We start from the raw sequence: 17,231 nt of genomic DNA on the forward strand, positions 1-17,231 counted from the left end.
TTCCCTCTGCATTAGGCTTTTCATTGAAACACAGATGAATTCTTTTTCTTTTCCCAGTTTTTTTTTTGAACTTTTGAATTTTATTTTATTTATTTTTTATACAGCAGGTTCTTATTAGTTACCCATTTTATACATATTAGTGTATGTATGTCAGTTCCAATTCATCCCCCGCCCCCCCACTTTCCCCCCTTGGTGTCCATACGTTTGTTCTCTACAGACACACAGATCAATTCTTCTCTGGCTATTCCCCTGTTTCTATAATCAGAGTGTGTGACTGACAGGATGTGATTCAGTTGGAATACAAGGTATAATGCCATACTGATTATGGGGGGCATTCCACTTAAATGGCTAGTAACGTCTTTCCCTGAAATATTCAAAGAATGTCTTCCAGGAATCAAAGAGAGACAAGGCTGATAAATGATATGCTTTAATAAAAAATGATCTATTAGGAGAAATTGGGGCCATTAGGGGAGGGACCCATTTTGTGAGAGTAAAAATAGCTTGAACAATATCAGGGCATCTCCACGCCCACATGTTCCCCCTTTCTCCATGATTCAAACTGGAATGAAAGACATATCATGGGAATGGGAAATGATCCTTCTGATGTTCTTTCATGAACATGTTTGTATTGCAGTTGAAACTTTTACTATCTCTCCAGATACAGAAGCATCACTCTAGTCCTACTAACATATAGCCTATATACTAGTAGCAAAATGGCTAATTCACTAAAACCCCAGGATAATGCTGGCCAAAGTACATATTAAGTGGGAGACAGAAGGGTTGGCGGGGGTGGGCTGATGGGTGGGGAGGTGTTCGCCTAGCCTAATTTTTCTGAATCGGGCCGTGTAATTGAGCCACTAACTGGGGAATCACTGTCCTGGAATCAGTGTCATTGTTTTGGAAATTCCACTTGCCACGGGACCTCAAGTGATATCCATCAACACACAAGCTGATGGGGGAAGAATGGATCGGGGGTATGGGATTAGCAGATGCAAACGATTACATATGGAATGCATAAACAACAAGGTCTTTATGTTTAGCACAGGAAACTATATTCAATATCCTGTAATAAACCATAATGGAAAAGAATATGAAAAACACACACAAGCTAGAATGGACAACCACCATCAGGTAATGCCAAACCCCAGGTAGGACCAGGACAGATTTGGATTGTGTGGCCAGACCCCTGGAATTCCCTGCTGGCTGGCTGCACAGGCTGGCCTTAGTCATTTCATTAACCTTATGATGTGTTGTGATTTAAATGGTTAAATTCCATTCAATTTAATTTTTTTTGTTAATAGCTTTATTGAGATGTAATTCACAAACTATTCAAATCACCCTTTTAAAGGTACATATTCAAAGGTTTTTAGTATATTACTAGAGTTATGCAACCATCATCACAATTTTAGAACATTTTCACCCAAAAGGAAACCCTGTAATCTTTAGCAGTCCCTGCCTTCACCTATTTTCCTCCACCCCCAGCCCTAAGCAACCACTAACCTACTTTCTTTCTCTGTTGATTTGCTATAATGTTTTCTCTGTAGATAAAGAATCTAGACAGTTTATATAAATGGGATCATGTAACTTATGGTCTATCGTGACTGGTGTCTTTCACTTAGCATAGCGTTTTCAAGATTTAACTGTGTTGCAACATGTATCAGTACTTCATCCCTCATTATTACCAAGTAACATTCCCCTGTAGGAATATACCACATTTTATTTATTCATTCATCTGTTGATGGACATTTGGGTTGTCTTCACTTTTTTGGCTATTGTGAATAATGCTGCTGTGAGCATTTGTTCAAACAAGTTTTTGTGTGGATGTATCTTTCATTTCTTGTGGGTCTATACCGAGGAGTGGAATTGCTGGGTCATGTGATAACTGTGTTTACCCTTTTGAGAAAATGCCAGACTGTCTTCCAAAGTGGCTGCACCATTGTACATTTCCACCAGCAATGTATGAGGGTTCCAGTTTCTCCACTCAGTGTTGTTGTTGTTGTTGTTTTAATTTATTTATTTTTGGCTGTGTTGGGTCTTCGTTGCTGTGCGCAGGCTTTCTCTAGTTGTGGCGAGCAGGGGCTACTCATCATTGCAGTGTGCGGGCTTCTCATTGCGGTGGCTTCTCTTGTTGCAGAGCATGGGCTCTAGGTACGCGGGCTTCAGTAGTTGCGGCATGTGGGCTTAGTAGCTGTGGCTCACAGGCTCTAGAGCGCTGGCTCGGTAGTTGTGGTGCATGGGCTTAGTTGCTCCACGGCATGTGGGATCTTCCCGGACCAGGGTTTGAATCCGTGTCCCCTGCTCTGGCAGGCGGATTCTTAACCATTGTGCCACTAGGGAAGTCCCTATTACCTTAATTTATGCTCTTATTATTATTTTTCTACTTCACTTAGGTTTTATCTCTTCTTTTCTCTTATAGTCTTTTCAGTTGAATACAATGATTTTTTTTTTAACCAGTTCAACTAGTTTTAAGTGTATAGCTCAGTGGTATTAAATACATTCACATTGTTGTGCATCCATTACCCCCATCCACCCCCAAAACTCTTTTCATCTTGAAATACTGCAAATCTATACCCATTAAACAAAAACTCCACATTCTTCCCTCCCCTTAGCCCTCAGCAACCACCATTCTACTTTCTGTTCCTGTGATTTTCACTACTCTAGGCATTTTCACTACTCTAGGCATCACATAAGTGGAATTGTACCGTGTTTGTCTTTTTTGTGACTGGTTTATTTCACTTAGCATTATGTCCTCAAGTTTCAACCATTTTGTAGCATATTGCAGAATCCCCTTCCTTTTTAAAGGCTGAATAGTATTCCACTGTATGGAAAGACCACATTTTGCTTACCTATTCATCCTACCCCATTTATTTTTAGACTTACATTTTTAAATGCATGCATTTAAGGCTATGCATTTACTTACATCAAAACTTACAAGTTTTGATATGTGATACTCTCGTGACTATCCAGGTCTAAATATTTAGAATTTTCCATTGTTATCTCCTTTTTCTCTCACGAGCTATTTAGAAGTACTTTCCTGATCATAAATTTTTGAAGTCTCTTGCTGCCGGTTGATAAATCATTTTCTTAAAGCCTTTTCATACCTCCACAAGCTGTGTGGATACCAAAAGTTGCCCCAGATGATGTGTTAAGAATAACAACAAACAACAAATGAACAACACATGTCCTATAGAGCTTCTCCCCCAGCCCAGTACAAAGCTACATACCTGTGCAGTCAAGAAGGTCAGTACAATAAAGAGGCTAAGTCTGGATTCAAGTGCTGACCAGACCACTTGGTAAGTGTGGGAATTTGGGCAAATAACTTAATCTTGCTGCACCTCAGTTTCATCTTCTATAAAACAAAGCTAACAAAACAGTATCTGTTTCACAGAGTTATTGGGGAGTGTTTAGCACCTAGCCATCATTCAATAAATAGTACTATTTTAAAAATCAGTCTAGCTGCTGATTTTACCTTGTACTTTTAATGCTGCCATGCTTTGTTGGTTAAGATAAACCTTTGGGTTTCTGGAAAGTAAAGACCCATGTTCCAAATAGCTTTGTTATACTTGTGTCCAAAATAGTTTCATGTCTTTCTGAAGTTCATGCAAACACATACAGAGTGGACACAGGCACCGGCAGACAAGATTGTCCCATTTTATATTCAAATTCAAATTCAAAATACAGATACAAACGACAGAGATTGTCACAAAAACGCACTCAGCTAAGCCCAGAACCCACAGATCCAGGTCCACACTCACACTTCTGTAACACTCGCCACAAAGATGGATCCATTGCCCCCAGATAGAGATGCTCTCACAAATCCCACTCAAAACCTAGCAGCACGCTGATGTCACAAGCCCCAGTATGGGCTGCTGCCTTGTTTTTACTTCCTTTGTGATGGTTCTATTTTAGTTGTTTTGTTGTTCTTCGTAGAGTTATCACCTACCCTCTTTTCTGTTTACCCAGCCCCCAAGCTCCGCTCCCCAAGGCTCCATTGCGCATGCGTCCTCATCCTTTTTTTTTTTTTTTTCTCTCTCTCTCTCTCTCCACCTCCTTCCCCCCCCCCCCACCCCCCACTCCTATACCAGTCGGCTGTCCCCGGCCCTGGCGGCGGAAGAGATGGAGCAACGTCACGAGCGCCCGGCCCCTTAAGACGCTGCTGGCTGGAGCCGCCTCCCTCCCTGCAACCCGCGGCGGGGATGGAGTAAAGGGAGACCCGTCGATCTGCCCGCGGAGATCAGCGATGGAGTTAAACCAATCTTTGTCCATCCACCTGGAAGCTGAGAAGCCTTTGAGGCGCTATGGGGCGGTGGAGGAGACGGCGTGGAAAGCGGAGGGACTGGGGAGAAGTGAGTATTCGGGCGGGGGGTGGGACAGTTGGGGATCCGTGCGCTGGAGCGGGTGGTCGCGGGAGTGAGGGGTTGGTAGGGAGCGGACCGAGGGAAGCGCCCCCGCAGCGGGGCTTTCAGCGCTGCGGGGATGCGCTGCGCTGCGCTGCGACGCTCTCTCCCTCGAACAAAAGCCTCCGGGTTGGGCTTCACCGGGAGGCTCGGGAATCTCCAGGCAGCTGAGCCGGGAGCCTGGGGTGGACTCGGGAGTCGCGGATCCAAGCTCGCAGCCGGTCTTGGAAAGTAGGGTCTTTCCCGCAGCCGAGGGAGGAGGGTCTTTTCTCCACCCGGGATGCACTAGGACGCCGGAGCCTTTGGACCATCCTGGAAAGCGCCCACGTCTCTGGAGAGGGGGGAGTGTCCGCTGGGTTTCTGCTTTTGCTTCTCCCCTGGCGTGAGGTTCAGGGCACACCTGAAATTCCCAGCGTTTCTTCCCCTGCCTTCTCCAGGGTCGCGAGGGGGAGGGAAAGGATTAGGGGAAGGTTAACCCTGTGCACGCCCTCCTTTCTCTCTTGACTCAAAAGTCTCTGGTTTGGGTACAATCCTAGAAGGCAGTTCTGAAATGGACAGACTGTATTTGCTACTTCTGTCTACGGTATTTTGGGGTCAACAACATTAACAAATAAACTAAGGATTGTTTGTTTTTAATGAATAGGATGCAGTAGTTGAAACTCCTGCTCTCAAAGTATAGAGGCAGCTGCAGGGGTCCCAGCGTCACCAGCCCTGCCTGCAAACCCCGGGCGCTTAGCAGTCCCCTGCCCTTGCACTGCTTGCTTTAGCTCCGTACCTCCATCCGGGCTGGGAAGGGCCGTCTCGCCCTTCACAAGGACCCTCAGCTTCCTGTCTTGGTGCTGAGCTATGTTGGACCGAAGTATTGTGAATATGCTCTTTTCCTGTCTTCACCTGGTAGAAGATTGTGTGTGTGTGTGCTTTCTCCATACCTGTAATTACAAATTAAGAAGATCTTTTTAGAATGGCTTAACTGTACTCTGGTTTTCATGGGTTCAAGTAGAAATCACAGTCAAATGTCTTAGTTCTGCACCTGGAAACCAGAGTGTGTCCAGCCTCTCTCCTTTTCTTTTCTTTCTCCTTTTAAAATATGGGTCCTTCCTCCCGTTTCATCCTTTCAAAACCCTTTGGCTTTGGTACTTTAACATGACACCAGGGCTGAGGGTCTCTGGTCTTCCTGTACGCTCAAAATAATACCCACAATGGCTGCCTTTTGTTGATAGATTGCCATGTATTAGGTCTTGCCTGTGCTACGAACTTTAAATGCATCCTCTCATTCAATCCCTGGAACAGCCTCCTTGAGGGGAATATTATGACTTATGACTCCCCTTACATAGATGGAAAAATTGGGGCTTGCTAGGTGAGGTGATTTAAGTGGCAGACTCAGGATTTGAACTCAGGTTTGTTGGGCCCCTGAGCCCCTCTCTGCTTTTAACCTGAAGGTGTATTGCTTTCACATTTTCAGGAAGCTTTCTAAATCTGTTGAGAGTCCCAGAACACATTCAGTGATTTTAAGTATCTGGCAGCCTGTTGGTCTCTGGAGTTCACAGTGGCCTTGAAAGTCTACTGGGTCTGTGCAGAATAGAAGCCCTGGGTTTGAATCCTGGTTCTGCCCCCTTGCTGGCATGTGACTGAATTTATAACTAGTCACATTTTTGTTAAGCCTCACTCTGCCTCTGTTCTCTGAAAGGGAGATGAGAATAATGCATACCTTATGGCTTAATTGTGAACATTCAATAAGATGATGTAGGTAGAGCTCAAGGTAAGTGCTGAATATATTGGCTGCTTCCATTATTTTATTACTACATCTGTAGAAAGAACCTGCTTTTATCCTTTGCAAAGAATTACATAAATCAACACTATGGACTAAAGCTGCAACGTTGGCCAGGTCCCTAGTAATTCTCTTATGTTTTTTTATGTTCTCACCACTTTATTAGGAAAAATTTCAAGCATACAGAAAAATTGCAGTGAAAACCTGATTTATAGCATTTTTGCTCCTGAAATTTTTGTACTTCTAAGTCTTAGGCTGCAAACTGTTAAAAGCTTGGCGGGAAGGCCTTCTTATCCTCTCTCTTCCAAACCAACAAAGATTCTCACTCTTGCTTCCCATTCAGATGCAAGACCACAGTTTCTGATCTGCTTTTGGTGTGGATCCCCAAATCTTTTTTTTCTTTCATTTTTACCTATTCAAATTCAAAATCTTCTTAAAGCACTGATCCAGAGTTTCCCTTTTTTTTTTTTTCAGAGTTTCATTTTTGAATCTAGACTTTTGATCTCTAGACTCTTGTCTGCAGCCTAACTTTTTTTTTTTTTTAAAGTGGCCTTTTTTTTCTTTTTGGACTCTCAACTCCCAGGGGATCTGTGGATCCATCCCATAACATCTGGGGCCTCCACTTATTTATTAATGAAGTGTGAAAATTAGTACTATTGATTCTGTGGCATAATAATTGTCAAGCCAATGTCACTATGCAGGAAATGCTGGAGAAAAAGAGAGGCCCGTTAAAAAGAAGACACTGTTTAACTTTTACACATATTTAAATATTTTATGTTAAACACTGAGTAGGTGTTACTTAAAAAGACTTGAAAAGGGGAAAAAGATTGCAAAACTGGTCATTTTCAGTTAAGGTTGTATTAACCATTCTCTTTAATGTTAGCTAGAATTTCTAGGTAGAAGATATAAATAGTATAGTAGCTAAGAATGAGAGTTTTGAAATCAGGTGACATAGATCCAAACCAGCTCTAACACCTTGTTGCTTTGTCACCCTGGGAAAATTGCTGAACCGTTCTGTAAGTTAGCTGTCTCATCTATAAAATGGGGATATGTTGGTTTGAACCCTTGGGAACTTGCCAGCTGAAATCTGAAACTGGCCCCGTACTCAGAGGGCAAGAAGAGGCCAAAGAAAGAGACAGCCACTCCAGATTGGTAGGTTGCAGGTTTAGCAACAAGGGAACTTACATACAAGGCTTGTCTTGGGTGCCCCAAGATCTCTGCACCGGCCCGCCAGAATCTCAACAGTTTACATAGAGGCCTTAATGGGGTTCAGTGGTGTATCCCCTCCTGATGGTCTCAACAACATCCTACTCTCTCAAAGCTTCATCCTTGAACTGGCTCCTAGTGCAAGAAGAACGGGTGGAATATACATTTCAAGGACGGGAGGGGTGAGGAGCCTCCGATTACCCCAGTCCTGCTCAAGAGTCAGTTGGCAGTTCCATCCTCTCAGTGACATCTTCCAACAGGATAGTAAGGACCACTTCAGGCTGTTGGGAGGATTAAATGAGATAATGTATATAATGCATTTAGCACAGTGCTTGACATACAGTAAGCACTCAATCCATGCTGAATGGTTGTCACAATAGGGCAGGGGTCCCCAACCCCGGGCCATGGGCCGGTATCAGCCTGTGGCCTGTTAGGAACCAGGCCATACAGCAGGAGGTGAGCAGCGGGCAGGTGAGCGAAGCATCATCTGTATTTACAGACTCTCCCTATCATTGCACTACCGCCTGAGCTCCGCCTCCTGTCAGATCAGCTGCGGCATTAGATTCTCATAGGAGCTCGAACCCTACCGTGAACTGCGCATGCGAGGGATCTAGGTTGCGAGCTCCTTATGAGAATCTAATGCCTGACGATCTGAGGTGGAGCTGAGGCTGTGATGCTAGCGCTGGGGAGCGGCTGCAAATACAGATTATCATTAGCAGAGAGGTTTGCCTGCACAGAGACCATAATAAATCAATTGCTTGCAGACTCATATCAAAACCTTATCAGTGAGTGACAAGTGAAAACAAGCTCAGGGCTCCCACTGATTCTGTATTATGGTGAGTTGTATAATTACTTCATTATATATTACAATGTAATAATAATAGAAATAAAGTGCACAGTAAATGTAATGCCCATGAATCATCCTGAAACCGTCCCCCCACCCCCGGTCCGTGGAAAAATTGTCTTCCACGAAACTGGTCCCTGGTGCCAAAAAAGATTGGGGACCACAGCAATAGGACATAAGAGGATGGTGCCCAATAGCATTGGAGGAGATTATTCCAGGCTGCCAGTTTTTCCTTGCGTGCATTTCTTTGTAAGTTCCAGGTAATGATTGTGTAGATACCACCTTCTTCCTTATGGGAAGGTGTAGGAGACGACTTTTGCACCCTTGGAAACCACCTAGTATTTTCCCCTTTGAGAAAGAGTCTAAGGAATTGCTCCCATCCACTTATTCTTTTTTTTTTTTTTAATACATTTATTTATTTATTTTTGGCTGCGTTGGGTCTTCGTTGCTGTGCACGGGCTTTCTCTAGTTGTGGTGATCAGGAGGCTACTCTTTGTTGTGGTGCACGGGCTTCTCATTGCGGTGGCTTCTCCTTGCGGAGCACAGGCTCTAGGCGTGCGGGCTTCAGTAGTTGTGGCACACGGGCTTCAGTAGTTGTGGCTCGCAGGCTCTAGAGCACAGGCTCAGTAGTTGCGGCGCACGGGCTCAGTTGCTCCGTGTCATGTGGGATCTTCCCGGACCAGGGCTCGAACCCGTGTCCTCTGCATTGGCAGGTGGATTCTTAACCACTGCGCCACCAGGAAAGCCCTCCCATCCACTTCTGACAACATTTTTCCACTAGAAGTGAGTAGGTTTTTTGTTTTTTTTTTTACTCAGTTGGAAAATGCATAGTGACATTTCAGTGTGGTTAGATATATAAAAGTATTGCTTTCAACCAACTGTAATTAATTAGGGGAGACACAAAGACAAGGTGCCTTTTGACAAAGCACAGAGCTTTTTAAAAGCACAGTTGTCGGTGGTCATGGCCGTTTCATGAAAGATTTGAGTGTGCCTTAAAGGATGATCAAGATTTTGGACAGGGGAGGTGGGGGATGGTGGCACAGCGGGTAGGAGATGCCAGGAGAGATAACAGCATTGGCAAAAGCATAGAGGTGGAAAAAATGTGCTTATGAGTAGGAGATTGGAATAAAGTGGAAAGCTCAAACGATAATCTTTCTATAAGCCCAGGAGAGATGACAATTATTTAAAAATCCAAGGGTGTGTGCCGACTGGCAAACAGATCATTAAACTGGCCAATGTTTCAGGTTTAATAAACAGTGTGGAGACTGAAAAATATGAATTGCCGGCAATCTATATTATAGATACTTGGGAAAGAATTTGTGTTACTTTCATCTATTTGATTAAATATGCTAATTTTATTATTTCAGTTTTGTTTTAGTCTTATTTCTCTGTTCTTATTACAGAAGTAGTACATGCACTTTATAAAGAATTCAAATTCATCTGAAATATAAAAATAAAAAGTGAAAAATTCCCATAATCTGCTCCCCCTTCCCCATTTATTCATTCAATAAATAGGTATTAACTGCTTTATAAGTGCCAGGCAGTGTTCTAGGGGCTCAGACGCAGTGTGGAGCAAGACAGGCAAGGTTCCTGCCTGCATGGAGCTTCTATTCAAGGGGAAAGCAGGAAGTGGGCTGGGAGTGAAGGTGACAGACAATACATAAGCAAATAAATAATGTCGTTCAGATGATGATGTGTTACATGGGAATTAATAGGGGAGGGATATTTCCCGTACAGTGGTCAGGAAATGCTTTCCTAAGGAGGTGACCCTTTGCCATGTAAATGTCAAGGATCCAAGAAGCAAATGCAAAGGCCCTTGGTATGTTAGAGGAAGAGACAGAAGGCCAGGGTGGCTGGAACCGGGAGGGTCAGGGTAGAGAGAGGAGATAAATCAGCGAGGAGTCAGACTGGGTAGGACCTTGTAGGTTGTGATTAAAAAAAAGAAAGTACAAATTTTATTCTTGTAGGAGAAGCTGCTGCTGATTGTCTAGCTTAACTAACATGAGCTGGTTTTGTTTTTAAAAGGTCACATCGGGGCTTCCCTGGTGGCGCAGTGGTTGAGAGTCCGCCTGCCGATTCAGGGGACACGGGTTCGTGACCCGGTCCGGGAAGATCCCACATGCCGCGGAGCGGCTGGGCCCGTGAGCCATGGCCGCTGGGCCTGCGCGTCCGGAGCCTGTGCTCAGAAACGGGAGAGGCCACAGCAGTGAGAGGCCCGCGTACCGCAAAAGAAACAAACAAACAAACAAACAAACAAAAGGTCACATCGGCTATACTAGATGGAGAATCAGACCGTGGGGCAAGTGGTGATCGATGTAATCACTGTTCGCTGTAGTCCCAGGGTCCTTCCTAATCAATCCCATTTAGGATAAGTGGTAGGAATTTCCTTAGTGTGAAAGGAGTGACAAGGGTAAAGGCAACATGGACCACCTTTTGGGAGACTGAGCATCGGGTTAAGGTTTAGGAGGTGTGCTAGTCTCTGCAGTCTCCCTGGAGAGGCAGCTGACAGTGTAACTTTATTGCAGGAACCATAATAGCAGGAAGGTAAAGATGATGAATATGATATTATCTCATTTGTCCTTTGAACAAAACCAATTATTTACATAGCTCTGTTTATTCGGTATTTTAAGTTTCATTTTTGCAAGCGTTTCCTTCTTATATGTCCATTGAAGGAAACATCAGTTATGCCTATTCTTGGTCTCGGATTAATTATTAAACACTTATTAATAATAATAGTAGTTAGTGAGCCTTAGCTATGAACTCGAGCTTATTAAATTCTAACAACTCTATTAGGTCAGCAGATAATTATTCCCCTTTCATAGATGGGGAAACTGAGGCTTAAGGAGGTTAAGAAAGCTGAAGGCCACGAAGCTAGTGAATGGTAGAGCTGGAGCCTGATTCTACCTCTCTTTGACTCTAAATATTCCTAGTCAGTGTCTGTTATTCGTGGCACCGCGCTAGATGTCGCAGAGATTAGAGATGAAATAAGACACAGCCCCTACTCTGAAGAAGCTTACAGATTTGGGGAAGGGGAGAACAGATGTAAAGAACATCATGATATATATTATAAACTGGTATAAACAGTATGAAATAGATGCTAAATGAAGGTACAAGTGGGAAACGAACAGAAGAAGAGATTGGCTCTTCCTGGGGGCTCCAGCATGACAGTTGGAGGAGTGTTTGCACTGGACCTGAAGGCTGAGCAGGGTTTAAGTGGGTGAAGAGAGGGGAGAAGGGCATTTCAGGTGAGCTGCCAGCCTCAGGCAAGGAGGTGGAGATCCCAAAGGCCATGCACCACGTTTTTTTTTTTTTTTTTTTCTGTTTCTTTCCCCTTGGAAAGAAACCTTGGGGGTCTGTTTCACTCATGTGAATCATCTGTTACCTGGATGATCTTGAGGGCTGGAGATAAGCACAGGTGGAGGCTCTTTTAGTGTAGCTCTTCAGAACATCACTCACAAAGCTCCCCCAAGGATGCTTACCATACAATCCACTCATTCCCTAACTATTCACTTACCCAATGGGCTTGAGCCCCTACTATGCATTAGCTAATGAAGAAGACCCAGACTTCACCGTTAAGGAGTTCTCTGGCTGGCTGTGTTCCAATCCTCCCTCTGCTGCTTCCCAACACTGTGATCTTGGACAAGTTGCCTAACTTCCCTGGACCCCACTCTCTTCATCTGTGAAATGGGAATGTACTTAATACCACAAAACTGTACACTTAGAAATGGTTAAGATGGGAATTCCCTGGCGGTCCAGTGGTTAGGACTCAGTGCTCTCATTGCTAGGCGCCCAGGTTCGATCCCTGTTCGGGGAACTAAGATCCCATAAGCCGTGTGGCACACCCAAAAAAATAAAATAATAAATAAATAAATACAGGTATAATTTATATAATATAATAACAAATATATTGTAGGTCCAAGTGGTCACACCGAGGGATGGTTCTGGGGTCTGGAAGAGAAAAAGACTCTTGAAGTAGGCTGAAAAGGTGAACAACATTTCATCACTGAATGAGGGGAACAGCATTCCAGGCAGAGGGAATGGCACACATGCACATTTTACCCAGGAACTACAGCTGGATCAGTTGTGCTTGCTAGGCTCTTAAAAAGTGAGGGAGACAAGACAGGCAAGAGGTGAGTGCATTTTGGAGTCCAGATAAGTTCGTAGGAAGCTAGACAGGAGAAGGCTCAGCTCCACATTTCCTGCAGGGTCCACGTGGGGTGACCAAGGACTAGACTGCTAGAATTAAGTTTGGGGATTTTTGTTTGTTTGAATGAGTCAGAGTCTGACTTACTGATAGTTATTTTTTAGTTAAAATGCCTTGACATTAAAGGAGCAAAACTAGTGATTTTAAGAGAAGTAGAAGAGAATGATGGTAAGAAATGTCATACACTGAACACTTACTATGTGCCTGCTCCAAGCACGTGTTTACATGCATGGTCTTATTTACTCCTTCCAACACATCCTATGATGTGAGGGGCAATGGAGCCATTTATTGCTCTATTTTACAGATGAGGAAACTGAGGCTCAAAGAGATTAAGCAACTTGCCCGATGTCAGTCTGCTAGTAAGTGGCAGAGCTGGAACTTGAACCCAGCATGGGTGACTTCATCCTACTGCCTTTCTTATTTCCTGGGATTAGTAAAACCGCTCTTAATACAGATACAGATAAGGTCGGTTAGACACTGCTCTGGGTTTCTTAGTACTGATTCTGTTCTCTGGCTCATTAATTTCCTTTTCCATTACAAACGCATCCCTTGTAAACTTGAGGACTACATCTCACTGCTTCAGAGTGCCTTCAGGGTAAAACTGTGGTGGGAGCTTAAAGACATTTACAGAAATGCAGCAGAAGAATTTTCCTGTTTTGAAGACTTGTAGCTTCCCAGAGAGAGGCCTCCCTGGGGGTGACCAAGAAAGATTTCATAGACAGTCTAGTGTTTGAGAGTGGGAATTCTGCCTGCATTTGAATCATGACTTTAACACTTATTAGCTCTGTGACCTTGGGCTAGTTACTTAACCTCTCTGAATTTCATCTTCTCAGCTATACATAGCTTTTTTTTTTGGTGGGGGGGTGGGGGCCGCACTGTGCAGCATACGGGATCTTTGTTCCCCAACCAGGGATTGAACCTGCATTGGGAGCGTAGAGTCTTAACAACTGGACCGCCAGGGAAGTCCCTCGTCTTCTCATCTATAAAATGGAGATAGTAAGAAGACCTGCCTCATAGGGTAATGAGGAAGATTCAGTGAGATAATGTGGAAAGCCCTTGCAGAGAATCTGGAAAGCCACAGTCTCACTAAATGATGGTGATGGTGTTGATGATGATGCTGCTGACAGAACAGGACATAAAGTGGACCTTAACTGGGTAGTATTTAAACAATTGGAAAGAAGGAAAAGAGGAAAGTTAAAGTGGGTGGTCTGGCCTCAGGAAAAGAGTGGAGGTGATGAGGTGTAAGGAGATTGTTGGAGGCATGCATGAACTTGGCTGCACTGGTGGATTGGGGAAGTCCAGGGTTGATTGATCAGGGCTCCTAGACTTGAGCAGATTAAAAATGACAGGCTGCTTGGAGCCACTGCAGGACAAGGGGCAGAGGTAAAGAAAGTAGCATCTTAGGAAGACTTGTCTGGCAGTGGTTGCAGACGGGATGGAAGGGCAGGGACTCCGGGGCGGTGGAGGACCAACCAGGTGTGTTTTGGAATCATCTGATCGTGAGTTCACAGGGACTGGCGTCTAAAGCAGTGGCAGTGGGTTGGGAGGAAGGGACTAACCAGACAGACATCTGGAAGGGAAAAAGCATTGGTGGTTGATTACGGAGAGGAAAGAAAGAGGGTCTTCTAAATATAGGCAATGTGACAGGTGGGAAATAACTGTTGTTAGCCTGAGGTCTTCGGAATTTAAATACATCAGCACCAGTGCTGCTTATTCTCACTTTCAGTAGGTTTTAAAGAGGTGCATGGATTATGGGTGTCGGGAGAAGTAATAGTAATGGCCTCTTACCTTTATAGCACTTTCCAGTTTATACTTTTCCTGTGTTTTCTAATTTACTCTTTACAAAAAAGGGCAAAGGGCAGAAGTCGTCATGGCCCTTTGTAAGTGGGGACACAGGTTAAGGACTCACCCCAGGGAAGGGGTGCAGCCAGTATGGACTGAGCAAGGACACAACAACCCAGGCTGTTTGCACTAGACTAGGGTTTCCAGGGACATATTTATTTGGATAAATCACGAACAACAACTGCATTACAAGATGGTGACAGGTATGTCTAGATTTCATAAAATGCAAATTGGAAAATAACTACAATGCATGACACTAATTATTCAGTTTATTTAAAATTCCCAAACAGCTAAGTCATTCATTCATGTATTTGTCCATTCATCCATTCATTTCTTCATCCATTGAATACATATTTAATGATAGCCTCTTATATGCCAGATATTGTGCTAAGCTCTTGAGAGTACAGTAGCCCTTTGAGTAGGACATCTATAGTCCCTGCCTTCAGGTGACTTAAGGTCTTTTGGAAAAAACAGTACTATATGATCCAGCAATCTCACTTCTGGAAATATATCTGAAGGAAATGGAAACAGGATATCAAAGAGCCCTCTACACCCCCATGCTCACTGCAGCATTATTCACAATAGCCAAGACATGGAAACAACCTAAGTGTCCATCAGCCGATGAATGGATAAAAAAGATGTGCTGTATATATACAATGAAATATCATTCAGCCATGAGAAAGAAGGAAATCCTGCCATTTGTGACAAAATGGATGGAACTTGAAGGCATTTTGCTAAGTGACATGTTAGAGAGAAAGACAAATAGTGCATGATATCACACATGTGGAATCTAAAAAAAAAAAATCAGTCTCATAGAAACAGAGAGTAGAAAAGTGGTTGCTAGGGGCTGGAGGAGGGGGGAAATGGGAAGAGGTTGGTAAAAGGGTACCTACCAGCTTTCTGGTATAAGATGAAGGAGAAAAAAAAAGAAAAAAAAAAAAAAAAAAAAAAGATGAAGGAGGTCTGATAAGAACTTGCTGTATAGCACAGGGAACTCTACTCAATACTCTGTAATGGCCTATATGGGAAAAGCATCTTAAAAGAAAAAAAAAGAGTGGATCTACGTATATGTTTAACTGATTCACTTTTCTGTACCCCTGAAACAAACACAACATTGTAAATCAACTATACTCCAATAAAATTTTTTTTAAAAAGATGAGGTCTGAGGATCTAGTATAAAACATGATGACTATAGTTGATAATACTGAATTATATCATTGAAATTTGCAAAGAGAGTAGAACTTAAATGTCCTCACCAAAAAAATAAACAAATACATAAATGTGTGGTGATAGATGTTTTAACTAACTACACGGTGAGAATCTTTTCACAATGTTTACCTATATCAAATCACCACAATGTACACTTTATTTTTAAAAAATTTTTTAACATCTTTATTGGAGTATAATTGCTTTACAATGGTGTGTTAATTTCTGCTTTATAACAAAGTGAATCAGTTATACATATGTTCCCATATCTCTTCCCTCTTGCATCTTCCTCCCTCCCACCCTCCCTATCCCACCCCTCTAGGTGGTCACAAAGCACCAAGCTGATCTCCCTGTGCTATGAGGCTGCTTCCCACTAGATATCTACCTTACGTTTGGTAGTGTATATATGTCCATGCCTAACTCTCGCTTTGTCACAGCTTACCCTTCCCCCTCCCCATATCCTCAAGTCCATTCCCTAGTAGGTCTGTGTCTTTATTCCTGTCTTACCCCTAGGTTCTTCATGACATTTTTTTTTCATAAATTCCATATATATGTGTTAGCATACGGTATTTGTCTTTCTCTTTCTGACTGACTTCACTCTGTATGACAGACTCTAGGTCTATCCACCTCATTACAAATAGCTCAATTTCGTTTCTTTTTATGGCTGAGTAATATTCCATTGTATATATGTGCCACGTCTTCTTTACCCATTCATCCGAAGATGGGCACTTAGGTTGTTTCCATCTCCGGGCTATTGTAAATAGAGCTGCAATGAACATTTTGGTACATGACTCTTTTTGAATTATGGTTTTCTCAGGGTATATGCCCCGTAGTGGGATTGCTGGGTCATATGGTAGTTCTATTTCTAGTATTTTAAGGAACCTCCAGACTGTTTTCCACAGTGGCTCTATCAATTTACATTCCCACCAACAGTGCAAGAGGGTTCCCTTTTCTCCACACCCTCTCCAGCATTTATTGTTTGTAGATTTTTTGATGATGGCCATTCTGACTGGTGGGAGATGATATCTCATTGTAGTTTTGATTTGCATTTCTCTAATGATTAATGATGTTGAGCATTCTTTCATGTGTTTGTTGGCAGTCTGTATATCTTCTTTGGAGAAATGTCTATTTAGGTCTTCTGCCCATTTTTGGATTGGGTTGTTTGTTTTTTGGTTATTCAGCTGCATGAGCTGCTTATAAATTTTGGAGATTAATCCTTTGTCAGTTGCTTCATTTGGAAATATTTTCTCCCATTCTGAGGGCTGTCTTTTGGTCTTGTTTATGGTTTCCTTTGCTGTGCAAAAGCTTTGAAGTTTCATTAGGTCCCATTTGTTTATATTTCCATTTCTCTGGGAGGTGGGTCAGAAAGGATCTTGCTGTGATTTATGTCATAGAGTGTTCTGCCTGTGTTTTCCTCTAAGAGTTTGATAGTTTCTGGCCTTACATTTAGGTCTTTAATGCATTTTGATCTTATTTTTGTGTATGGTGTTAGGGAGTGATCTAATCTCATACTTTTACATGTACCTGTCCAGTTTTCCCACCACCACTTACTGAAGAGGCTGTCCTTTCTCCACTGTACATTCCTGCCTCCTTTATCAAAGATAAGGTGACCATATGTGCGTGGGTTTATCTCTGGGCTTTCTATCCTGTTCCATTGATCTATCTTTCTGTTTTTGTGTCAGTACCATACTGTCTTGATTACTGTAGCTTTGTAGTATAGTCTGAAGTCAGGGAGCCTGATTCCTCCAGCTCCATTTTTCATTC

General features: G+C 43.0%; 1 protein-coding gene across 2 annotated transcripts in view; it reads left to right on the forward strand.

Moving 5' to 3' along the window:
- The first annotated feature begins 4,180 nt into the window (after positions 1 to 4,180).
- BMERB1 (bMERB domain containing 1) overlaps positions 4,181 to 17,231 on the forward strand; it is a 135,035-nt gene continuing 121,984 nt past the window's right edge. The window contains exon 1 of one of the 2 annotated variants that reach the window (XM_032604991.1): positions 4,181 to 4,346. In XM_032604991.1, coding sequence (XP_032460882.1) covers positions 4,241 to 4,346 — 106 coding nt within the window. In that variant the 5' untranslated portion in view covers positions 4,181 to 4,240. The remainder of the gene's footprint in view (positions 4,347 to 17,231) is intronic. The other variant, XM_032604990.1, reaches the window with a different exon arrangement.

Source organism: Phocoena sinus, chromosome 15, assembly GCF_008692025.1.
Source record: "Phocoena sinus isolate mPhoSin1 chromosome 15, mPhoSin1.pri, whole genome shotgun sequence".
Taxonomy (NCBI): domain Eukaryota; kingdom Metazoa; phylum Chordata; class Mammalia; order Artiodactyla; family Phocoenidae; genus Phocoena; species Phocoena sinus.